General features: G+C 43.5%; 1 protein-coding gene across 2 annotated transcripts in view; it reads right to left on the bottom strand.

The window, feature by feature from the left end:
• Nucleotides 1–26,320, bottom strand: part of LOC311239156 (vang-like protein 2) — a 41,650-nt gene extending 15,330 nt beyond the window's left edge. For both annotated transcript variants that reach the window (XM_084327412.1, XM_084327413.1), the window contains exons 1-5: nt 25,757–26,320; nt 22,430–22,553; nt 21,349–21,956; nt 14,251–14,384; nt 13,456–13,594 (exon numbers count right to left, since the gene is read on the bottom strand). In XM_084327412.1, coding sequence (XP_084183538.1) covers nt 13,456–13,594; nt 14,251–14,384; nt 21,349–21,956; nt 22,430–22,553; nt 25,757–25,827 — 1,076 coding nt within the window. In that variant the 5' untranslated portion in view covers nt 25,828–26,320. The remainder of the gene's footprint in view (nt 1–13,455; nt 13,595–14,250; nt 14,385–21,348; nt 21,957–22,429; nt 22,554–25,756) is intronic.
• Nucleotides 26,321–26,571: the final 251 nt, after the last annotated feature.

Genomic DNA, 26,571 nt, shown 5'->3' with positions numbered 1-26,571 from the left:
CCATAAGGACATTAACCCATAAGGACTTCCGTAGTCTCATGGCCAGTTCTAAGACTCGGAAGGAGCTTCTATCCCCAGGCAGTCAGGATGCTCAATGACTATGTAACATCAACCCATCCATCCACACTTTAAACAAACGCTCACCTTAACACTCACTTTAACACTACACCATATTTGATCTATTTAGAGATTTGCACTACATGCATACATTTTTTTGCATTTAGCCTTTTAATGTTTTTGTACCTCATTGTCTGCATTTTACTTCATTGTACTTAGGTTGTACTTTAGTTTGTAGATTGTATATTTGTATAGTATTGGGACTTATTCGTCTTTTACTTTATTACTGTATGAAGCACATTCTCAGGGGCTCATACAGAACCAAGCATTTCACTGTAATGTACATGTACTTTATACGTGACAAATAAAACAACTTGAAACGCAGAAGAATTTTCTGCTTCTTGTATTCAAATCTGTTTCGTTGGAAGAAAAACAAAAAGCTGAAGAAGAACAACCTGACAGCGGTACTGTGCTTTATCGACTTCAAAAAGGCTTTTGACTCGATACACAGAGCCGTGATGATGAGGATACTCGAGGCCTACGGAGTCCCTCCCAATCTACTCCGGGCCATAGGGACCATGCACACGGGTACAAGGGCCAAGGTGGTAACCCCAGACGGCAACAGTGAAGAATTTGACATACTGGCTGGAGTGATGCAAGGGGACACCCTTGCCTAGGGCTGGGCGATATGACGATATTATATAAATATCGGGTACAGTTCATTAACGATACACTTTTTAAACGTATCGTGGATATCGTGATGTTTTGCCCAAGAGGCTTGTGTCGCGTCAATCTGGTCCACACGTTGACACTTTTGAACAGCGCCGCCCCACACACACACTACTGCATCAAAAGTTACTACTTATGATAACAAAGGCATTCGTTTTGTGGCATTAACGTTATATAGTTACACTTTCAATAACATCAGCGTATTTACATAGCAACGGCCGAGGTCGACCTAGATATAGCAAGCATTAGTCGTTCATATCTCAGCCCGTGCTGACTCAGTTGTGCCCATTCTGCGGTCTGTTAATAACGTTTTCAATCAGACGGATGTATGGAAAGGCTTTTATTATAACATCCGTTGCAGTAAAATCATTATGCCTCCAGTCGTTTAGTCATTCTGCGTAGCTAAAAGCTAAACGTCGGCCGCGGCGAGCTACCGCTGCCATTGTTGTTGTCATTGAGCTCTCCAATGGCGGAAGTAAAAAATGAATACGCGCTTGCCGATTGGTGCTAAGAACAGCAGGGCGGGTGCAAGCGATGTGACGTAATTGGCAGACGCGACTGTCAATCAAAATGATTCTGTTTGCCGACTGAATGAATGAAAACGTTATTAACAGATTGCAGCATGGGTACAATACAGTACAGCTCAATACAACAACAGTCAACAGTGGACTGGAGGACGCAGACCAGAGAAAGACTTTCGTCTTGTTTACATCAGGGTCCCCCATTTTCAATTCATCATATTTCATATCTAAATCATATAATATCTCATTGCTAAATATATGCAATATATAATCTAATAATCCAATAATCTAAATCTAATATATAATATAAAAATGCTAAATGCATGGGTATTTTATTTTGTCTTTAATGTTAGCTTGCAAACTCAAATACTGTCTTGGTAAGCCTCATAATGAATTGTTTGGGGAAAAAAAGAAAAACATCGTGATGCGTATCGTGTATCGCCGAAAGGTCAGAAAATATCGTGATATCATATTTAGGCCATATCGCCCAGCCCTACCCTTGCCCCCTTCCTTTTCGTCATAGTCCTCGACTATGCGCTCAGGAAGGCCATCAATGGACGGGAGCAGGAACTTGGTCTCACAATAACCCCAAGGAGATCGAGACGACACCCCGCCATAGTCCTAACAGACCTTGACTACGGGGACGACATCAGCCTGCTCTCTGACGACGTGGAGCAGGCACAGGAACTCCTGTGCAGAGTGGAGACGGAGTGCACCAAGGTTGGCCTTAGGCTAAATGCCAAGAAAACCGAGGTCATAATGGATAACATCCTCCCGGATCATCCACCTCTAAGGACAACAGGAGGCTCTGCTCTAAAGGAAGTCGGTGATTTCAAATACCTGGGCTCGTGGGTCAACTCGTCCGAGCAAGACCTTAAAGGGAGGAAGGCGCTTGCGTGGAGGGCTCTGAACGGCATGACCAGTGTGTGGTAATCCAACCTCCCCCGTCAAATCAAACTCAACTTCTTTCATGCAACAGTTGAGTCTGTCCTTTTGTATGGCAGTGAATGCTGGACCTTGAAGCCCACCCTGCAGAAGTCCTTGGATAGGTGCTACACCAGAATGATGCGTGTGGTGCTCAACATCAACAGGGATGAGCATGTCACTAATGCAAACTTGTATGATGGGGTGCTAAAGGTGAGCGATAAAGTGGCAGTCAGGAGAATGAGGCTGGCAGGTCACTGCCAGAGACACCATGAGCTGCCAACCAGCAAACTTGTGCTGTGGGAACCAACACATGGGCATCGATCACGAGGACGTCCCACATTAACCTACGTGGACGTACTCAGGAGAGATGCGGGAACAGAAAGCACCGGCGAGCTAGCCAGATGCATGGAGGATCGGGATGACTGGAAGCACCGATGGAGGGCCCGTCCGAGGACGACTTAGATAGATGTTCCGTCACCAGGAAACGTATTCTATGATTCAGCAAACCAGTGGCAGGAGACGATATGAAGCTTAATAATAGCATGATAATTGACTTAAGACACAACTCCGATAATCAAGCCAGTGTAGCTAGTGTAATTCCAGACGAGGATGTCCAGATTTTTTTTTTTTTATCCACCTTTTCTCCTTATTTTCCTATTTTTCTCCCATCCCAATTTCACCTCGCCAATTCTCCCTTCAATTCTCCCCTCCCATGTCTCGAACGTTGCTAGACTATGCCTCCCACTGGTCGGCTGCAATGTGGACGAAGCCTTGCATCACGTGTCCCCTCCGGTACACGAGGAGGCAGCTGTCGCATCTTTTCACCTGAACAGCGCAATTTCTCAGCGGCGAGGAGTAACGCGTGGGAGGCTCACGCTGCCCCCGTTACTTCCCGAATTCTGCTGTACAGGCGCACCAACCGACCTGTAGGAGTCGCTGTCCACAACGTCCAATCCCCACCCACCAGCTTTCCCACCCCTAACACTGCCAATTGTGTTAGTATGACGGCCAGCCAAGCTGGTAGCAACACAGAGAGCTGGGCTCGAACCCAGCATCTCCTGCGTTAGTGGCGAGCGCCTTGCCCACTGCGCCACTTAGCCGCCCTGGATGTCCAGATTGTTGAATCTTACAAACGGAACAGCCTACATAATATTGTGAAAGTGTGCTCCAAAATAATTGGAGTAAAACAGAGAGACCTATGTTCTCTCTGGACGGAGCAGGTGGTCAAGAAGGGGACGAGCATCACAAACCAACCCCTCCACGCTCTGTCTCAGCGTTTTTCGCTGTTGCCTTCTAGCCGCCGTTATGGCGTTCCTTTAAGTAGGACCAACCGTTACGCCAAATCTTTTGTCCCCTCGGCTATCAGACTTTTAAACACAGATAGTAGTAATTTTAAGTAGCCTTTTACACTTAGTTGTCTGTTTTTCACTTTTACTGGATTGTGTGGTTGCATGGAATGTTGTTGTTGCCGTGCTGTCGTTGAGATGTTTTTGTTTTTGCCGTTTGTTGTTTTTGTTACTCGTGAAGCTACAATATGAATTGCCCCACGCGGGATCAATAAAGTTGTCTGAATATGAATAAAAGGAACACGCCAACATTTTGGGAAAGCTTACCGTCTTCTCCAGAGAGAGACAAGAAGATAGATAGATACCAGTTTCCTCTCTGTGGTTCAGTAGAAAGCTATCTGGCTGCACGTTAGCCTAGCTTAGCACAATGAATGGAAGCGGACAGTCAGGGCTGTACGCTAAGCTTTTTCACTAGGGGCACACATATTTTTTAGGGGCACATTTTTAAATAACAATTTTACCATTATTAAAAAAATATGTTCCTCCTGCCTCATTACTGTGGTCCTTTTATTTAACATTTAAGTGCGTTTGTTTTCAGGTTTGTATCTTTTATAATGAACCAACTGAGAAAGTGTGTAAATCACTAATAGAACAAAAACAACAAACTGTGTGTGTGTGTGTGTGCGCGCGCGCTTGTTTAGTGCTCCTTGAATGAGATCACCACAACACACACATCATTGCATTAATCAGGAGGACAAGAAACTCTGCATACATTTGTTTCACAATGAAAAGGGCTTTAGAAATCAAATGAATTTTTATTATTTTAAATAACCCCATGCAAGGTTTATTATTTTTAATTAATTTAATTAATCCATACAAATTGGATAAAAAGAAATTGTAAAACATTAGCCCACAACCAGGGCTGTACAGTGCGACACAATGTCGTGGTGCTATGAAAGAATCTGTCGGCAACAGCGATAGCCTGTGTGGAAAAAATATTTGCGTGTGGAGTGAATCTGGGCCACTTGGTAGTTGTAGTCTATCGTGCGATTAAAGACCATGTCCCTGTCTGCGTAGAGTCTATACATCCAACACCAAATCCCATAATTCCTAGCGAACAATCTAAACGAAACTGAATGTGAACTTCCTTTCAATAAGTTTAAGCCGCTAATTTTGCTCTGCAAGAAGAACGGAGTGGATATCAGTCCATCTTATGACAACCACGTCCGATGTGGAGAGATGATAAGATGATGATGATTGACGTGATGATGTGATGATTGATTGACGGGGACACGGACACTTCTAACCTTCAGGTTCAGCCATGCATTAGGTGAGTAGTAGTAGCCCACTATTAGGACGTGAAATACTGTCTACTTAAATGTCCCTCCGGGGATCAATAAAGTATCAACCTATCTATCTATCTATCTAATAATGAAACAATATGCAAATAAGATAATACTAATAATTGTCACGGTTCCCCGTATATGAAATGAAAGTGGCTTGCAACTATACTGCTGGTAAAATCACTGTTTATTTCTCGTTTTGCATAGTATTACATTCCACTTCTATAAACAATCTACCGTAAGAGCCTCATACGGGTCAATTAAACCTTTTTGATTAGTCTTTCCTTCGAGCTAAGTTGGACTGGACATTTCACTGTCAAAAGCGCAAATGTAAATAAGGTTGCGTCGCAACACTGTTTTCAAAATAGAGGTCACATATACAAATACCTCTCAACTCTTTAAATTCTACTTCCGGTTTGACTACAATATGTAGTGCACGCGTTTGGTAACAGCTCCGCTCCTGTCACCGTTAATTTCGTTCAAAAACATTATTTTAACAAATACCAATGAGATTAAACCACATCGTATGTATTAATAGGAACTTCTACTAACTATATCAAAAGACATAAAGACTCAACATGGATGGTGGCGGCTAGGTGGTGTAGTGGGCAAGGCACTCGCCACCAGTGTGGAGACGCTAGGATTCGCGTGTTCGAATCCAGCTCTCCACATTGTTTTCAGTTTAGCTGGTCGTCCGCAGTAATACACATTGGCCGTATTACGGGGAGGGAAACTGAAGGGTGGGGATCGGGCGTTGTGAACAAGCGACTCCTACAAGTCGGTTGGTGCGCCTGCGCAGTAGAATCAGGAAGTGTCGGGGGCAGCGTGAGCCTCCCACGCGTTACTCCTCGCCACTGAGAGATCGAGCTGCGCAGGTGAAAAGATGCGACTGCTGTTACCTCAAGTACCGGAGGGGACTTGTGCTATGTATGACTTAGTCCACATTGCAGCCGGCTTGTGGGAGGCAAGAAACAGCGTTCGTGACAGGGGAGGGTTGAATTGGATGATACGAAATTGGGATGGGAGAAAATATAGAAAAATGGGAGAAAAAGTGGATAAAAAAAAAAAGACTCAACATGGATGGTAAGGATAAGAAAAAGGGTGGAAAGAAACACAAAGCAGGAATTCCAACGGCGCCGATTGAGACACGTTCAAAGAAAATAACAAGCGATGCTGCGGCGGACCCGTTGTTGACAAGCCCCGATGGGGGGAATATAATGGAGAATATACCGGGACCAACGGCGACTGGCTCCGAGAGGGAGACAATAGATGACAACATAACGGGAACGACAGGAAAAAGTACCGTGAAGGATAAAGCAGAGGATTTTGAGAAGATAATCGCCAACAAATCCATCGGTCCCCTCACTGCACCTACAATATCAACTGACACAGGCAGTGCAATTACACAACCCGACTTCAACTCTCTGACTATCCTGATTAAGGAACAGATGGTTGCTTTCAAATTACACGTCGCACACATCGATGCTAAATTCGAAGAGGTTATGAAAGCGGTCGCTGTACAGTCTGTGCGAATCACGACAGTGGAGAATACGGTGACAGAAATTACACGGGTAGTCAAAGAGAACGAGAAGAACGCCAATGATGGATTGATAGAGTTAACGAATGAGATAAAAAAGGTGGAAGAAGCATGTCGGAGGAAAATACAAGTCAAAGATGAAGCGATGGAGAGGCTGCTCGAGACCCAACGTTACTACAGGCGAAATAATATCCGCATAGTGGGACTTGATGAATCAGTCAATTGCACAGACGACAAGTTTCCAACAGTGTTAGCAGAGATTTTGGGTAACAACATTCTAACCACAGAGCCGATAGTGGACCAATGTTACAGAATCGGTACTCGAGAACAAAGAGGCAACGGTCCAAGAGTCATCATTGTTACTCTGCGCAAGACAATAATAAGAGATGACATCATCAGAGGTGCACGCAACCAAAGGGGGAAACTGAAATATGGTGAAAATTCAATATTTATCTACGAATATCTATGCAAAGAGGCCATCGCTCAGCGTTTCCCCTACAAGGAGGTGATGCAGAGATTGTTCAAGAGTGGCCTCAGGCCAAGGCTAATATACCCGGCACTATTATCGATCGTGGGAAAAGACGGCCGGAGGGAAGGAATACGCACGCCTAAAGACGCAGAGGAATACTTGAAGCTACATGGAGCAGGTCCCCCAGGGCAGAACGCAACACTGTCCCGCACCAGATAAGCCTACTCATCTCTCTCTTTCTCTTTGTATTTCAGTAATTTTATTAGAATGACTTTACCACGACTCAACAAAAGTAGCAGATGATATGCATGCCGGCAACACCAAGGCACAAGGTGTATAATATGGTTCGTAATGACCATCTTACTTCTGGTCTCCGTGGAGACAAGAATCTATCATTGACATTGGGAACAATCTGGAATATTCTGGGCTCATCGCTCGACTGCTCTGGGACACAAAGGAATATCCCGAAAATACTAGTAGTCATGAACCCTGGGTAGGAAGATCATTCTGGAACACAACAGCAGTATTCTACAACCTTCTAGAATAGAATGCACCATTACAACGAAGGCCTGCAACTTTAACATTAACATCCGGTGTGTATAAGCATATGATCAATTGACTGAAGTTTAATCAGGCCTTAAAAAAAATCAGCCACATCTAAATGTATGAGCACAACAAGGTTATTCTAATATTTTAAATAATCACTCCACTGATTTAGAGATTGGCACAATGTAGCTCTAAAAGTCTCTGTTTTTCTCTTTTATCTCTGTATTCAATTTTATTTTAGTGGTTTCTCCACGTTGAGTTTTATTTTAGCTCTCACTCCCTTTTTTATCTTTCATTGTTCTTTTCTATTTTTCTTCATTTTAAGGTGTTAGTGTTTGTCTCCAATCTTTTCCTTTTTCTGATGTTTCCTACATAAGTTAGTAGAAGGTTCAAATGAATATATCAATGAAGGTATTCTTTTTTTCATTTTTCATAATATTGTTAGTACATTAAGGGAAGGTGCAAGACCAAAAGCGACATTCTATTGAATTAGAATGAAAGTGTTAGATCCTATGGCAATTAGCATAGGAAGAGTAGGATTACAAAGCTCAGTTTGGGCAATCCGGTGGCCTAAGGGAGGGAGTCATACGCGGAGGATGCGTCTATGGAACACAGGCCTGTACGACTCTCTGGGGGAGGGGGAAAAAGGGGATTTTTATTTGTATATAATATGTTTTTAAGCTCGGCTCTCAACGGGACGGATGTACATCTATTGTAGCTTCGCACTCCAGAAGCATTACCAAAAACTACACAACAACATGTATAGATTATGGCTAGTTTGAATATAATGATATGGAACACTGGTGGGATAAATAAACAACACAAACGCAAAAGCGTGCTCACACTGATGAAAAAAGAACATGTGGACGTGGCTCTACTAAGCGAAATGCACATTTTAGAGAAAGACAGATACGTTAGCGGACAACACATATCATAATATTAGTCACTCTTCTTTTGGTACGAGACCTCGAGGTGTAGCCATAGTCGTTAGACGTAAGTTAAATATTGAATTAAAGGGAGTATGGTCTGATGCAGATGGTCGTATAACTATAGCTATGATTGTACACAATAACAGGAAAATAGCGTTGGCAGCGGTATATGCCCCAAATTTGTACGAACAGGGTTTCTTCTCTACACTAACCAATGCAATGTTAGACCTTCCCGATTACTCATTTATAATAGGTGCGGATTTTAATGCCATTTGGAATCCAAGGATGGACAAATCTTACCTCGCCTTTTCCAGCGAACAAAAGAATTCATCTAATGCATTAAAGGATTGGTCGAAGATTACAGGTGTAAATGACTTATGGCGATCACTTAATCCCACGACCCGAAAGTACTCTTGTCGATCTGCGAGACATAACACATTATCCAGAATAGATTATGTCTTTGCATCCCCGAGACTATTTGATAACTATGAAGTGGAAATGATACCCAATGCACTATCAGATCACTGTTATTTACTCCTAAAAGGAACATTTGGTATACTGTGGTGACACTTATCACGCACAATTGGTGCAGACATTCACTGGACTTGAGGAGCAGAGGAATGCTCCTTTAAGCCTGGGGATTCTGGGAACGGTGTGGGTATTTGGTGACGTATATTAGGTCACCTGTCAGCTGGCTGCTGTCACTTTGAAGTAGTAACGTTAAACGCCGTTAGCATTTAACTCGATGCTGCTTAATAACAAGGAATTCATTACACAACTCAAAGAAGCTCTTATAGTATTCCTACGGGAGAATGCAAACTCGGTGCAAGACCCCAGAATAATATGGACGTCGGTAAAATTATATTTATTGATAAAGGATTTGCACTACAACTCGTACACCTACTGTGAATTGTACCTAAACTGCACCTCGTCCATTTATGCCTTGCACTATATAGTATTGTATATTAGTACACTGCACAGTATTGTATATTGTATGGTAACTACGTCTACGAACATTGTACATATGTCTAAACTGAACACTGTGACCTCTTTTTTTACTTCTAATTTTTACTATGTTTTTATTTCATACTTATCTTGTCATGCACAGTCTCTGGAGCGCAACAGTAAGAAGCATTTTGTACAAAAGTATTCTGTACTTCTGTATGACAACTATTAAAGAAACTTGAACTTGAACTTGAAAGGGAATGATCAAGGATTTCACTGATAGCTTTTCCTCCAAAATGCGCAAGAATCAATGCACAAAACTGTCTGAACTGGAAACGCTTTACTCAACGTTATTTAATTCTTTAAAATACAACAACTCAACTCGACTAGAAAATCAAGTTAATGTACTAAAAAAAGAGATCAATGCCATATACAGACAACAATCGGAAATACAAATACGTAGCACAAGACAACAGCAGTACTCCCAAGGTTCTAAACCTAGTCACCTATTAGCCATGCGATTAAGAATTAATGCAAAATTTGCAGATATAACTACCATTAGAGCACAACAAGTACTTGAAACAGACACTGAAAAAATAAACGATACATTCAAAGAATTCTACTCAGACTTATATAAATCAGAAACGACCTTCGATCAAAACAAAATGGACACATATCTTAATCAAATTATTCTCCCTAAACTTTCAGAGGATGACGCTAAACAGTTAGAAACACCGATCACACTAGAGGAACTCAAGAAGGCCATATCCGAAATGCAAAGTGGTAAGGCTCCTGGAAGAGACGGTATCCCACCAGAAATGTACCTTTCTTGTTGGGACATAATTGGACCCTTATTACTAAATATGATCTTATACTCAGTCAAGGAGGGGAACTTCCATAAGAACGACAATATTGCACTCATAACAGTCCTTCTCAAAAAAGACAAAGACCCCACCAAGTGCGGTAGTTACAGACCCTTAAGCCTCCTCGGAACCGATATCAAACTGTACTCTAAGGTATTAGCCATCAGATTACAAAAGCATATGACGTCTTTAGTTCATCCGGACCAAACTGGCTTCATAAGAGGCCGCCTGATCACTGATAACATAAGACGAATACTGCACGTACTAGATGCCGACAAGGACGACACCATACCTAAGGCGATGCTGTCCCTGGATGCAATGAAAGCTTTTGACAGGCTGGAATGGTCGTATCTATGGGCAGTATTAGAGAAGATGGGGTTAGGTAAAGGTTTCATTGATATGATTAAAGTAGTATACAAAGACCCATCGGCCATGATTACTACAGGTATAATCACCTCCGGAATATTTCCGGTATCACGCTCAGCTAGACAGGGTTGCCCTCTTAGTCCCGGACTATTCAATCTATCATTAGAACCTTTAGCACAATATATAAGACAATCCCAATCCATACAACCAATCGTAATCAAGGGCACACAACATAAAATTAGTTTATATGCGGACGACGTAATACTGTTCATGCAAAACCCCAACACCACACTGCCTCATCTGCTCAAGTTGATTGAGAACTTTGGTGATTTATCGGGATTCAAGATAAATTGGCCGAAGTCGGCTTTCCTTCCACTTAACACCCCTGCAAAAAAAGATATAACCCTCCCAGGAGAGATACCTATGGTAAAACATTTTAGATGCTTGGGAGTGGAAATATTCCCCACCATAAGACAAACGGTGAAGCACAATTACACAAAAATCCAAAACAAAATCAAAGACGACCTTGATAGGTGGGCAAAACTTAAAAACTCAGTACAGGCACGGATATCAATAGTTAAGATGGACGTACTACCTAGAATCAACTTCTTCAGTTCAATGCTACCGTTACCCCCTCCAGAGGGTTACTGGAAAAGATTACACTCCTCCACATACAAATTTATTTGGAATAACAAACCACCACGTATAAAAAGATCCACCGCACAGAGAAATAAAGCAGACGGTGGCATGGCATTTCCAGATTTTTCCACTATTTTAAGGCGTACACATTAAGACCATTGACAACATGGTTTGATCCCCAAGCATTAGTATCCTGGAGAAAATTAGAAGAAAACATAGTAGCCCCACATAGACTGAAGGACATAGCATACACTAAACTACCAATCAAGCATTGTGAACGGAAATTTGGCCCCATAATTACTCATGCGATCCGGATATGGCGTGAAACACAAAAAAAATATCCTAACCCACATAAATGGCACAATCATACTCCCTTATTCAATAACAATGCACTCTTAATTGAAAAACGACCTATAAGATTCCCTATATGGGAAGAGCAAGGCATACACTCATTAGGGGATGTCTTTAACAAACAGGGTTTTGTAGTTATGGAGAAATATGCAAAAAATTTAATCTCACCAAGTCCACATGGCTTTTTTACATACAGTTACGGCTATGTTTGAAGTCTCACGGTGTTCCATTAGACATACCAATTGAACACCACAGATACCACAAATTCTTCTATGAAAGAGAGACATCGAGAGGTTTTGTTTCAGATTTTTATCATCAATTACTAACGTCCTCGTATGAAACCCTCCAACTAGACTCTGTCTGGAGGAGGGATATACCAGACCTGGAAAGTGACTTTGATTGGCAAGGAGCCTGAGCAAATGTCCGACTTACATCAAGGAACCCGGACCATCAACAAATCAATCTTAACTATATTCACAGGACATACTTGACTCCTATAAGACTGAACAGAATGGGTCTTAAACAAGACTCCAAATGCTCCCAATGTACAAATGGGGATGAAGGGACATTTATGCACATGTACTGGGACTGCCCACCAGTTAAGATATTCTGGAAAGATGTGACCCAACAATTATCAAAACTCTTATCTTGGAATATACCTGTACACCCCTCTGTATTACTATTGAATGATGTTTTTGAGTTTGCAGTACATCCACAGCTAAAGAGATTGGTTTTATCGGGTATCACAGTAGCTAAAAAGCTGATCGCATCACGCTGGTTTCAACCGGAAAAAATTTGCCGGAAAGTTTGGTTTCTTACATATCTCGATGTGATTTATCAAGAAATATCTACAGCAAGAATTCTGGGTCTCAATGAATCCAAAATGACAATGTGGTTAGAAGTGGTGGAGAGAATAAAAGCTAGCTTATAATGGTAGTGTCTGGTTAGGAGCGAGGGATAATGGAGGTACTATCCAAAGAGGGGTCCGGGAGGGGGGGGGTTCGAGCTGGAGCATATGTGTGTAGGTTTTTAGATAACAGGTATTAGGGGTATATCCTGTATAAGACATTGGTATAAATGGTAATTTCGTTGGATATACACTGTGTATTAATGCTTGTGTATCTTATCGTGTGTTGTCATGTTTGTTTATATGTGTGTTTAAAAAATAATAAAAAAATTAAATACAAAAAAAAAAAAGTCATAAACATTAATTGGCATAGATCTCTATAAACGGCCCAACACATTGATCACTTTAGGCACACACTGAAACCAGTAACATCACAAATATGAAGCAGGTAATTACCGATAAAAATAATAAACCTTTCATGGGGTTATTTACAATAATAATAATTCATTTGATTTCTAAAGCACTTTTCATTGTGAAACAAATGTATGCAGAGTTTCTTGTCCGCCTTATTAATGCAATGGTGTGTGTGTTGTGGTGATCTCATTCAAGGAGCACTACACAAGCGTGCGCGCACACACACACACAGTTTGTTGTTTTTGTCTATTAGTGATTTACACACTTTCTCAGTTGGTTCATTATAAAAGATACAAACCTGAAAACAAACGCACTTAAATGTTAAATAAAAGGACCACAGTAATGAGGCAGGAGGAACATATTTTTTTAATAATGGTAAAATTGTTATTTAAAAATGTGCCCCTAAAAAATATTCTTTGCCCCTAAATTGATCATTTAGGGGCAAGTGTGCCCCTAGTGAAAAAGCTTAGCGTACAGCCCTGACTGTCCGCTTCCATTCATTGTGCTAAGCTAGGCTAACGTGTAGCCAGATAGCTTTCTACTGAACACACAGAGAGGAAACTGGTATCCATCTTCTTGTCTCTCTCTGGAGAAGACGGTAAGCTAATTTCCCAAAATGTTGGCGTGTTCCTTTAAAAAAAAAAAACTACATTTGAAAAGAGGAAAAGCTCCAGCGGTTCTCCTACCTGGCCTTGCGCTTGCGGACCCTGCGGTCCATCTCGGCCTCCTCGTAGTAGAACTCGTTGTGAGAGTTGTCCCTCCGCCGTGCTGCGGTTGCGATCATGGCCCGGGACTGCCCCCCCGTAGAGTTATTGGTGCTGTTCTCTGCAGGAGGGGAACACATACAGCGAGTCAGTCCTGTGTGTGTGGTGGCGGGAGGGGGAACGAGTGGACAACATTGTCAGGGGGGGGGGGGGGGGGGGAGTTCACTGTCAATCAATAATAATAATAACTTTATTTTGTATAGCACCTTTCATACAAGAATTGCAGCTCAAAGTGCTTCACAGCACAAAATTTGCGCATAAAGTGCAGACATATAAAATCACAGTTTTTCACATTAGGATCTAGCATCCCAATAGGCCACCTTGTTTATGGTTTGATTCTATAGCATAAAATGACATAAAACAAGCATAAAAAGATAGCAAGGTAAGGCAAATCACAGTTTTTCATATTAGGATCCAACATCCCAATAGGCCTCTCTGATTACGGTTTGATTCAGTTTTAAAATAGGCAGTAATAACAAGGATAAAAATAGACAGAGTAAAAAAAGTGCAGTCAAAATAGTTTCCATAGGGAATGGATTTGCTTAAAAAGTCGTAACATTTAAAAAATGGTGAAACTGATATAATCTTACATGTTGACTTGATTTGCCTGAACATGACCGGGCCCAAAGCTGGACGATGCAGAATAACAATGTAAGAGAACGGACATAAGTCTGGTCTGGAATAATGTTGTTGACAGGAATAATCAAATATAGTTACCATCCAGGGAGTACACCTTGAAGCCAGTCATCTTCTTAGAGAGGATGGACTTGGGCAGGTTGAGCAGGGCGGGGTTGTAAATGGGAAAATCACTGTAGTATCTGTCCAGCACCCACACAGCCGCCCGCTGGATACTACAAAATAAAGGCAACAATCATTATTAAAACACTATACATGTATGTAGGATTTAGTTTTTACATCAAATCAGGACATGTTGTATTCTATAATTTAGCTAATGTTGTGTTCTATCATTTAGCCATAGCTAATGATAAAGAGGGAATCATTTCCCCTCATTGTAGCCACCCATTGAAAGTCAAAACATAATATTATAAAGTATCACAGCCAAACTGTTGTGTAGGTTCATAATCTGATAGCGGTATAGAATATTTAATAATTATACTGTTACAATCAATAAAAGGTAAATGTTTTAAAAAATGTGTTTTATATCGTAATCTTTCAACGGTAACTACTACAGTAGCCGCCATCTTTGTTTTCCTTTTGCCATCAATAAAACATTGAAAACATGAAAATGACTGCATGGAAAACAAACAAGTCATGTCATCATGAGTATATCATTCCAACGGTGTATTCCGTCTGTTGTTTTGACCGTTTTGGTTTCCTAACGTCGTCCTCTCAGCGTTCTAATCTAATTAACCCTTTCCTGGAAAGACGTAGTCTTGTACCCGTGACTTTGTCCTTGTTTTTCCTCAAAATGTAAAAACATAGATCTCATGTAATTATGCTCAACTCTGCTCCTGTCAAACACCAGACCGATTGAATAAGTGGAACCATATAAACCTGCGGTAAAAGACCATCGGCAAAACAGTTTGTTTTAAAGGAACATGCCAACATTTTGGGAAATTAGCTTACATAATTTCTAATTAGCTTAGCTAATTTCCCAAAATGTTGGCGTGTTCCTTTAAAACCATCACATGACTCCCCAGGTCTACACTCGTCATAGGACAAGGTTTGTACATGGTGCTAGGCAGTATTGAACCAGCAACACTTTGACTGCTAGGCAGCCTCCCTAACCAACCGGTCAACCTACTACCCCAGTGTTTTCTAACCTCTAGGACAGTGGTTCTCAAACTTTTTACACCAAGTACCACCTGAGAACGTAGCTGGCTCTCCAAGTACCACCATATGACCGGCGTTAAAATACAGGAGGCAAATGTATTCCTAATACCATTATTTATTGTTAACTTTTGTCAGACACAGCCACAATGTACAAAGGGATAGCACTAGAACTAGCAAACGCTTCCACACAACTCATACAATGCAAGGGGCATTGAGAACATAATAACTAACATTCTCACATAGCAAGTGAGAAAATTAAGAACAACTGGGCAATTCCATGCAAATGTCAACCTCACCATGAAAAAATTAAAATAACATGATCATAACCAAACCAATTTCAAATGTATCATCAAGGTCTATATTTTGAAGTACAAAATAGATTTGATTGTAATATTTATGAGAATGCATGTTTTTTCACACTACAGGAGGAGACACAATGATGTAAACATTTATTTTTCTATTAACTTAATTGTATGACTTTCTGAATGGCCAGAATGGCAAAAAAAATTCAACAGATATTTTTCTAACCTCACCTTTGGTCATGAAGGGCTGTTGTATCAATATGTGAATCAATTATGTACTTTGTGTCTTTCCATTGGCAGGTGAAGCATGCTGTTAATGCCCCTTTATGGGACAGCGAATGTAACATCCATAACGTTTTCCAGGAAAAGTTGTCATAAAACATGCATCTGGAATGCAATGTCAACCAAACTTCCTAAGCAAAGCTAACTTTTATAAAGATGACATATTAGCAACAATTAGTCATTCTGGTCTTATTTGTGGTATTCTTTACAACAAGTGTTATGGATGTTACCGTTATGGATGTTACATTGCAAGTGACGGATGTTACATTGCGAATGTGTGTTGTTAAGTCCGATTATGACCCCTTTGTTTGAAGTATAATTTACACATTTTAGTTACACTTGCCTGCAATAAGAAATGTTTTGACCTTTTGGATTTTGAGATAGGTGACAAAATACACAGCGTTATGGATGTTATGGAAATTGACAAGCTTTACGGACTCACTGAACACATGATGAAAACTCTGTGAATATCTTTTTCAAAGAATAACATGTATACTATCACTTTGTAGGGAAGGGTTTGAGGTACCCAAAAAGCACATTCAGGAAAACCTGGCATTTCCTCTCAAGGAATCAATCACAAAAAAGTGCCGTTATGGATGTTAAATTTTTGCGTTATGGATGTTACACGTCTGAAATAGACAAAAAACACTATCAAAAATGTGTGTTAAGTCCGATTATGACCCCTTTGTTTGATTTAAATCAGAAGTATTTTATGACTCCTTGTTCCAGACACAACTTTTTCACACATTGTTGGTCTAGGCAGAGCAGTGTCCACGTTAGCCTACTGCTAATCGGCTGCTGTCGGCCATCTCCCCCTCGCGTCTGCTCAGCCTACATGTGCATTTGTTATTGTTTTGCCGAGTATCGTGACAAGAAACCCACCGCAAAAAACACAGAAACCCCAAATGAAACCAAACAGAAAGTAAATGAGTATTATTCCAGGGACGACATTTCAAGATGGGCCCCAGGAATGAAGGATGCAGTGACCATAAGAGAAGGAGTCAAGCAGAGGGTTCAGAAACGCCACATGTCCATGTCCCTTATGGAGGCTTACCACTGCACTTCCAACCAAAGAGGACAAGTCCTGGGTCAGTTTTGATCAGATTCGTGAACACCTCAATCCTCACATGGATAACAGAGGGAGATACCATTTCTCTGAACCAGTCCAGGCAGAGTGAAATTGGACTTCTCAGGTTTTACAACTTTCTTTTTCATGGTGAGGTTGACATTTTCATGGAATTGCTCCAAAACTCATTTTCTGATTTAACCAATATTAATATTGCTGTTCTCTGTATAGAAAACACTTTTATGTTAATCAAATAAAGAGCTATCTTCCAGGGGAGCTCCAGTAGCTCACCACGTACCGCGAGTGCTATTTCAGCGCCGTGGACAACCGCGCTCGCGCGGATCTGGGGCTGAGCGAGTTCGAATCCCGGACTGCAGCCGTGCCTTTCCCAGAGTGTCTTCCCCCCCCCCATCTGAACCCTTTCAGCCTGCTTCTGTCGGTCGAACTTGACCAAGTATAAATGCGATAAAGCTACCACGTGTATGAAGGGGATGAGGTGCGCTAGGTGTGGCGGGGAACATGAATATGGGAAATGTGGAGAGGGAGTGAAGCCGAGGTGCTGTAGTTGTGGTGGGGAGCACAGTGTAGCGTTTCGGGGGTGCGAGGTGATGATGAAGCAGGTCGCGGATCGGAGAGAGAGAAGGGAGGGTAAGTTGACGTATGCTGGGGCGGTTAGCAGGGCAGGACAGGGGAGCCAAGAAAGGGTGCAGGGGGTTGAAGGAGGGCATTTGGCAGTGAGGGTAGAGCAGGTGGAAAGAGACAGGGGAAGGGAGGAGAAATTAGGTATTGTGGCCTTCGTGGCAGGGGTAGTTACTGGTATGGCAGAGGTTACGGGTAGAACAGAGATGGTGAAGATGATTGTTAGGATAGCGGTTCAACATCTGGGATTGGAAGGTCTGGACTGGAGGGAGGTGTGTGAAGAGTTGGCTGAGGGGGCTGCGAGGGACAAGGCTGCGAGGGACAAAGCGGCCCAGGATAAGATAGCAGGGGGCAAGGAGGGTCCCGCGGAGGGGGGCTCAGACAGGAAGTAGCAGCAGTAGCTGCACTCCAATGGACAATGTAGTTGATGACGGGGTCCAGTAGAAGAAGAAAAGAAGGTGAAGAAGGATAAGAAGGAGAAGAAGAAGAGCCCATAAAAAGAATTGCGGAGGGCAGTAATACGCCTCGATGCGTCTACTCTGCCGGAAATTCAAATAAGAAGAAGAAGAAGAGCCAGGGAAATGGCGAAAGTAAAAAAAAAAAAAAAAAAAAAAAAAGCTATCTTCCAAAAACGTTGTAATTTATTTTCAGTGACTGATATTTTGAAACTATTTAAGACCCAAAAAAATGAAGATTATTTAGTTTTGTGATTCTTTTGATGTCACAGTATGATGTCATAATAGAACATTCTAGAACATTTGTGATGTCACAGTATGATGTCATAATAGTACATTCTAGAACATTTGTGATGTCACAGTATGATGTCATAATCAAACATTCTAGAACATTTGTGATGTCACAGTATGATGTCATAATCGAACATTGTAGAACATTTGTGTTCTATATATATATTCAACAATTCTCTCAGCATTTCCTGGCATTTTTTCAGACTACAACATGAATCCAGACTGGTTTGACCCTCAAAATGGTCCACCGAAGTCAAACACATGTGGGTAAAGCCCTATTTTTGATAGTGTTTTTTGTCTATTTCAGACGTGTAACATCCATAACGCAAAAATGTAACATAACGGCACTTTTTTGTGATTCATTCCTTGAAAGGAAATGCCAGGTTTTCATGAATGTGCTTTTTGGGTACCTCAAAGCCTTCCCTACAAAGTGATAGTAAACATGTTATTCTTTGAAAAAGATATTCACAGAGTTTTCATCATGTGTTCAGTGAGTCCGAAAAGCAAGTATTTCAGCAAATGTACTTAATTCTCTCTCTATCTCGCTCTCTCACACAGCAAGCAATTGTCCGTCATTCTCTCTCACACACACACACACACACACACACACTTTTGTTACAAAAACTTAATTTCCTGCAAATTTTACCCTTTAAAGGTTTGTGATGGGCATCACAAAGAAATTATTGTTAGAAAATATTTTCAATATATCAAATGCAAAGTACATTTTTCTGGGGGGGATTATTACAGGCTAGGCATGTGTCAATGATTAGCAGCAACACAGATTTTGATGGATTTTTTGTAATGTCAGATTTAACACCAACTCTTTTCAGAAAAGTGGGAGTATTTCATTTTTTATCTGACATTACAAAAAATCTAAAAATAAATGGTTATGATCAGGGCTGAAGTTGAATGAAAGATTTATGACTGTTTAGACTGCATTACTCTCTGTCACAGTGATCTCCTGGTTGTTACCCACTTAGGTTATCTAACTATCGCGCCGCCGCAACCAGAAACACTGGCCTGGCCGCGTGAATATTAAAGGCAACCAACTTGTGTTCAGCTTTTCTCTGATTGGCCACGACCCCCCGCCCCCTTTTGCCGCGAACGCGGCAGGCAAGCGGCAGCGGTCCCAAATGAAATCCATCAGTGGAGGAAGCGGCAGCGGTCCCAAATGAAATCCATCAGTGGAGGCTGCATCAGTGGAGGACGCAGGCTGCTGACTTATTATGAAATGAATGAATGAAGCACGGAGCATAATGTATAATGTTATTTCGCGGCGTTTGTAACGTCATAACATCAGTGGAGGACGCAGGCTGCTGACTGATTATGAAATGAATGAATGAAGCGCGGAGCATAATGTATAATTGAAGCGCGGAGCATAATGTATAATGTTATTTCGTAACGTCATAACATCAGTGGAGGCTGCTGACTGAACTAGAAACTGTACGCTGTAACGTTATTATGTTATTTCGCGTTTTTAACAACCAACTACCAGATTCACTCGTCACTGTACATCACTTCTGAAGTATAAACAAACTATACTGCTGTGACGATTTTGAATATCTTAACATGTATTTACGCCCATACAATTTTTTAGATGAATGATTGTGGATATAATATAGAAAACCCTAACCCTAAATATTTATATAACTATTTAAATTTTAGAACCCCGAGTTAGTTAGTTAGTTAGGCAGTTAGTTATGGCGTTAAGTGATGCGGCGATAGCGATATGGCATTAACCAACAACAACGGGCATTAACCAACAACGCAAACACAACGAGGCATTAACCAACGAGCACCTCTCAGAGCACCTGGGGGAGCCTCATGCGCATGCGCGGCCACTCTCTGCCGCGTCTCTCAGCGCGGATAAGGGCATGTGCTAGGGCGGTCACGTGGCCAATCAGAGAAACGCTGAACACAAGTTGGTTGCCTTTAATATTCACGCGGCTTTGGCCTGCTTCTAAGTTCAGTGGCCTGACTGCAAAATATATATATTTTTTTTTGCTTTTTTGTAAATGTTTTCAAGTACCACCAGCAGTACCACCAAGTACCACTAGTGGTACACTTACCACAGTTTGAGAACCACTGCTCTAGGAAACAACATACATTTAGCTCTGGTGGAAAGTGATGAGATGAGCTTACAGAAACAAGGCCAGCTTTAGGCCAAATGTTGACACTGCAAAAACATTTCACCAGGCTCTAGTCTACACACTAAGGCTATGCTAAAATGTAAAAGGATTTGAAAACGTGACTTCATAATCAGGGTTTTCTATTCGACACAGAATTAGGCAGCTAACCCAAGCCACATCATTAATATTGAGTTGATATTTTGACAGCCCTTACTGTCAAAAACTAGCTTAAAACTCCAGGATAGGTGTTGTTTTTGCTAGCTAGACTAGTTGGTCCGTGTCCGCTTCCATTCATTTGTGCTAAGCTAGGCTAGCTTGCAGCCAGATAGCTTACGTTTTATGTTTTTGCGGATAGATGTTTTTTCTTTTTTTTTTTAAACAGACTTCTTCTGAGGTGCCTGACCTCCATGTAAATGCCAAATGCACAAAAAAGCGTGCTCTCTCTCACTCTCCCCTCCCCAGTACCACACACCTGAGATGCTCTCACTCTCTCTCTGTACTCCCCCACTCCCCCCTCCCCAGTACCACACACCTGAGATGCCCTCTCTCTCTCTCTGCCCCCTCCCCAGTACCACACACCTGAGATGCCCTCCCTCTCTCTCTGCCCCCTCCCCAGTACCACACACCTGAGATGCCCTCTCTCTCTCTCTGCCCCCTCCCCAGTACCACACACCTGAGATGCTCTCTCTCTCTGCCCCCTCCCCAGTACCACACACCTGAGATGCCCTCTCTCTCTCTCTGCCCCCTCCCCAGTACCACACACCTGAGATGCCCTCTCTCTCTCTCTGCCCCCTCCCCAGTACCACACACCTGAGATGCCCTCTCTCTCTCTCTGCCCCCTCCCCAGTACCACACACCTGAGATGCCCCACGTTGTAGAACTTGCTGGCCCCGTCCGTGCTGCGGACCACCTTGAGGCAGAAGGCCGGCTGCAGGTGCCGGACCTCCAGCAGCACCAGCGCCAGGTACTGGATGAACAGCAGGGCGTCCACCAGCGACGCGGCATACTCCACGATCCCCCGGTAGTCCCTCTCACGGGGCTCCAGCACGCGCACGCCGTAGAACAGCCAGTAGGACGCCACGAACAGGAACACCAGCACCATCAGCAGGCAGCGGAAGACGAAGAAGCGGGGGAGGGTGGCGCGGGGCGGCCGGAGGAACAGCGCCCAGGAGGAGATGAGGAGCACCAGGAGCTTGAAGGCCAGGGAGACGTAGAGGCCCTCGCACGGCGTGCCGCACGGGTCCAGGGCGTCCCGCCACAGCGCCTGGGGGAGGACCAGGAAGGCCAGCGGGGTGACGAGGGCGAAGAAGCTCAGGAGGCCGCCCAGCACCGGGCCCACGAAGCGCTTGCACTCCAGGGGAGACGACTCCTCCAGCTCCTTGGAGAGACGCGTCAGGTCCTCGTTGGAGACGCTGTGGTCCGAGGTGCCGGTCACCACCGTGGTGGTCTCGCCCCAGTTGTCATCCTGGAAGAAGAGGAGGAGGCGGAGGTGGGGGAGGATGTTAGGAGGGGTGTGTGTGGGAAAAGGAATCGATCCCTATCTCAACACCCGGATGCTGGTCAGAGATTAGATTAACTTGGCGTCACTGTAAACGAGATGGAATTAGATCTGAAGAGAAGTTGATTGATTGATTTTTTATTTAGTACATACAATTTATACAAAAGTATAAAAACAAAGGGTACAAGGATAACATGTGAAAGTCTGTCGACTTGTTTCCAACATGGTCCCAAGTTAAGAGGGGAAATGGAAAAGAAGGGATACGTGTACCCTTTCACTGCCGCACTACCAAACGGTTAACCCTTTCACTGCGACAATACACAGAATGTTAACTGCCACACAACAGCAGGTTAACCCTTTCACGGCCACACTACAGAAGGTTAACCCTTCTGTAGTGTGGCCGTGAAAGGGTTAAAAGGAACACGCCAAGAGGTACTGACCCGGTCCTCCCCGCGGGTGGACTCGGCGTCCAGCAGTGGCTCTCCTGGAGCCTGGATGGTGACCGACTTGTCCGCGCGGCCGCTGCCGTCTCGGCTCTTCGAGCGGTGCCGGTCCCTCTTGTCCCTGGAAGACACGGTCAGGTCAGGGGGAAAAAGGATTATTTGTAAGCATTGAACAACTGCTGTTGGGGCTGAATAGCGTACCATCATCAGCAGGGTTGGGCACCGAGAACCGTTAACACATCCTGCGCCATAAACGTCGTACGACGGGTTTCAAGTTCATGCGAATTCTGCCAATACACGGCGTACGACGTTATTGAGATCATATTTCATATTTTCACCATGGTATTCATATTTCCCTTACGGAGCCTGGTCTGATGCTGTGTGAGCCGGCACAACTCTGCAACGCTTCAATACTGCCCCCTGGTGGATGATCGGCGAGTTTCCAAACCGGAAATGCCCGTTTGGATATCGGTGTGTCTCCTAAATACGTCCGGCCACTCTCATATCGTTGCAGGACTCTAGCCACACACCGTGGATATGGATCGCTGCCATAACTCAATAATCGACATGATTTGGGCGTGTATTGTTATTATACAAACTGGAAATGGATCTACTCGATCCCCATCAAATAACTGGGATCTTTTTGCTCCAGTGTCATCGCCCAACGGTAAGAGGAGGCTGACGTTACTTTCAGCCTGATTGTTTATTATTATCCATGCAAACTGCTCTGATCTATATATCACCCATACTACATAAAGCATTTAACGACGATCACGGAATTTATAGCCCTAAATGCATTATATTGATGATCAAATACAGTTTGATAGCGATCAGCGCGAGATAAAAAATTTCAAATGGACGTGCTTCTAGAAGTTACTACTTATCATCTGATGTTGACCGGATAGGGGGGGGGGGGGTCGTTTATAATTCCGTGGCCAACGTTAGATGATTCATCTAGTGTGGGTGATATGATCATTAGAGCAGTTTGTATCGAACACGGTAAAAAAATAAAAACGCTGAAACTCACCCCAGTCTCCTCGGGCCGTTGGGCGACGAGCGTGGAGCAAAAATATTCCTATTATGGGATGTTGAAATATGCGATCCATCTCCAGGTTGTATAATAGTATATACGTCCAAATCATGTTGTTTATCGAGTTATTGGTAACGGATCGCTATCCATTGTGTTGCGCTCGAGTCCCGGGACCTATAGCGAGTGATCGGACCGAATTTGGATGAGCACCAGTTTCCGTTTCCGGTTTCCGGTTTGGGCGATCCGCCGATCGGCCACCAGATGGCGATCTTGAACCGTTGGAGAGTTGAGAGGGGATCAACAGTAGATCTCAAGTCTCCGGGGGAGAAATATGATTGCGATCACAGATTTTTTTAAATATTGATCTCAATGACGCGTTACGGCGTCATTGGCAGAATTAGCATGGCGGGGAATGACGAGTTAAGGCGTCATTGGCGATTAAAGTGTTAATATAGCGTGGATCGTCAACAAACTGCATTTGATAATCTATATATGCATTTATGCCTATATCTCACGTTCTAGGAATTACTGCAGAAAACGATAAAAACATATTTATATTCTAGACGGTATTTTCGTATGAATGTGTGAATGAAAAAGTAAAACGTTCCTACATCCTGAACGATAGATAATCGATGTTGAATGGGCCATAGTAATGTCAATTTAGCAATACAATTTAAAAAGTTATAGCCCTGTAAAGAAGGTGAACATCTCCATAGACTTACAGTGCTCGCAGAGAATGGCATAAGATGATCAAACTCCGTGGCAGCTAATGTGTTAAGAAGATTTTTAATTTTTTTTTATTAATTTGTTAATTAATACCCTAGTTACAGTACAGCAACCAAATTAAACTGTATCAAGTCAACTGACAATGTGAATAGTATGAAAAAAATAAAGGATTTTTCAAATAAATTTTTTCTCCTGCGAAATAAGCTGTGACCTGTTTTGACCTGCACCTCAAAGAATGGGAATTGAGAATCGTTTAGAACAGGAATCGAAATAGAGAATCGGAATCGTTCAAATCCAAACGATGCCCAACCCTATTTCAGCACATAGTGTTTTAAACACAGGAGGGGCTTGCTGCCCCACAATATGTTCACCAGGGTTTACCCCTTCACCAGATCTAGAGAACATGCCCCCCAGCTCATTGGGAGCAGTTAGGGGTCAAGTGTCTTGCTCAAGGTCACTTAGAACTCGGAACCTTCCGACTACCACGGGACCTCTCTACCCCCTGAGCCACTGTCTCCTCAGGTAGGGGTGAAAATAGTAGCATACTTTGTCAAGACAGTTTTTTGTGCGTCTTCTTTCTTTGTTTTCGCTGCCTTTTTTCCCTTAAGCACCAATGGGGTGGTTCAAGCCTTCACAACACCTCCCGTAAGGCTCAGTGACAGTCTAGATGACACACACAGACCGGACTCTGCACGGCCACGGACTAACATTATGCAATAGTGGACCTCAGCATATGTCTGTAGGCATGTCTGTGCACCAATCAATTTATCTGTCCGCACAGACACAGCGCTCATGTACAATATGGTTCACCATGTGTTCACTACTGTCCTACCTGTGTGTATGCTACTGTCCTGTGATGCTACTGTCCTGTGATGCTACTGTCCTGTGATGCTACTGTCCTGTGATGCTACTGTCCTGTGATGCTACTGTCCTGTGATGCTACTGTCCTGTGATGCTACTGTCCTGTGATGCTACTGTCCTGTGATGCTACTGTCCTGTGATGCTACTGTCCTGTGATGCTACCGTCCTGTGATGCTACCGTCCTGTGATGCTACTGTCCTGTGATGCTACCGTCCTGTGATGCTACTGTCCTGTGATGCTACTGTCCTGTGATGCTACTGTCCTGATGCTACTGTCCTGTGATGCTACTGTCCTGTGATGCTACCGTCCTGTGATGCTACTGTCCTGATGCTACTGTCCTGTGATGCTACTGTCCTGATGCTACTGTCCTGTGATGCTACTGTCCTGTGATGCTACTGTCCTGTGATGCTACTGTCCTGTGATGCTACCGTCCTGTGATGCTACTGTCCTGATGCTACTGTCCTGTGATGCTACCGTCCTGTGATGCTACCGTCCTGTGATGCTACTGTCCTGTGATGCTACTGTCCTGTGATGCTACCGTCCTGTGATGCTACCGTCCTGTGATGCTACCGTCCTGTGATGCTACCGTCCTGTGATGCTACTGTCCTGTGATGCTACTGTCCTGTGATGCTACCGTCCTGTGATGCTACCGTCCTGTGATGCTACCGTCCTGTGATGCTACCGTCCTGTGTCTGCTACCGTCCTACCTGTGCTTGCGGGAGCTGCGGGAGTGCGAGGACTTGTAGGAGTAGCCGGAGTACTGCGATTCTGTATCCATGTCTCGGGTCGGCGGTGAGCGGGCTTTGCGGGCCCCTCCTCCTCCCCCCACGCAGCGCTGCTCACCGACGCCACTCAGCAGGATCTTGCGCTCGGAGATGGACTTGGCGGTCAGGGCCAGTGGCAGCTTCAGCAGGTCAACCTTACTCCTGAGGGAATCTATCTTGGAGGCGGACAAGCAGGGAGCAGGAGAGGAAAGTCAGGAGAGAAGGGGAAAGCTGTGGAGAGGAGAGGGATGTGGAGGGGTAGGAGAGAGAGCAGAGGACAGGGGTGTGGAGGGGTAGGAGAGAGAGCAGAGGACAGGGGTGTGGAGGGGTAGGAGAGAGAGCAGAGGACAGGGGTGTGGAGGGGTAGGAGAGAGAGCAGAGGACAGGGGTGTGGAGGGGTAGGAGAGAGAGCAGAGGACAGGGGTGTGGAGGGGTAGGAGAGAGAGCAGAGGACAGGGGTGTGGAGGGGTAGGAGAGAGAGCAGAGGACAGGGGTGTGGAGGGGTAGGAGAGAACAGGACGGTGGGAAGGAGTGTCGAGGTAGGAAGGGGGGGGGGGGGGGGGTGTTGAGGCAGCCGGGATCTGGACGAAAGAGAAAAACAAGGTGGGATATGTGAAAACCCAAGACCCCATTTTTAATTCATATTCATCAATTCATATATTGGGTGTCATCGGCTGTGCATCACACACTGTTGCCGTTTGGAGATCAAGCAAGCAAGCACACAGAACTAATTCCGCAAGCTTTGAAAGCTAACTCAA

The sequence above is a fragment of the Notolepis coatsorum genome, assembly GCF_963971535.1.
Source record: "Notolepis coatsorum genome assembly, chromosome: 13".
In the NCBI taxonomy this organism is placed as follows: domain Eukaryota; kingdom Metazoa; phylum Chordata; class Actinopteri; order Aulopiformes; family Paralepididae; genus Notolepis; species Notolepis coatsorum.
The sequence above is the reverse complement of the archived record's forward strand: the minus strand, read 5'-3'. Positions and strand labels throughout refer to the sequence as shown.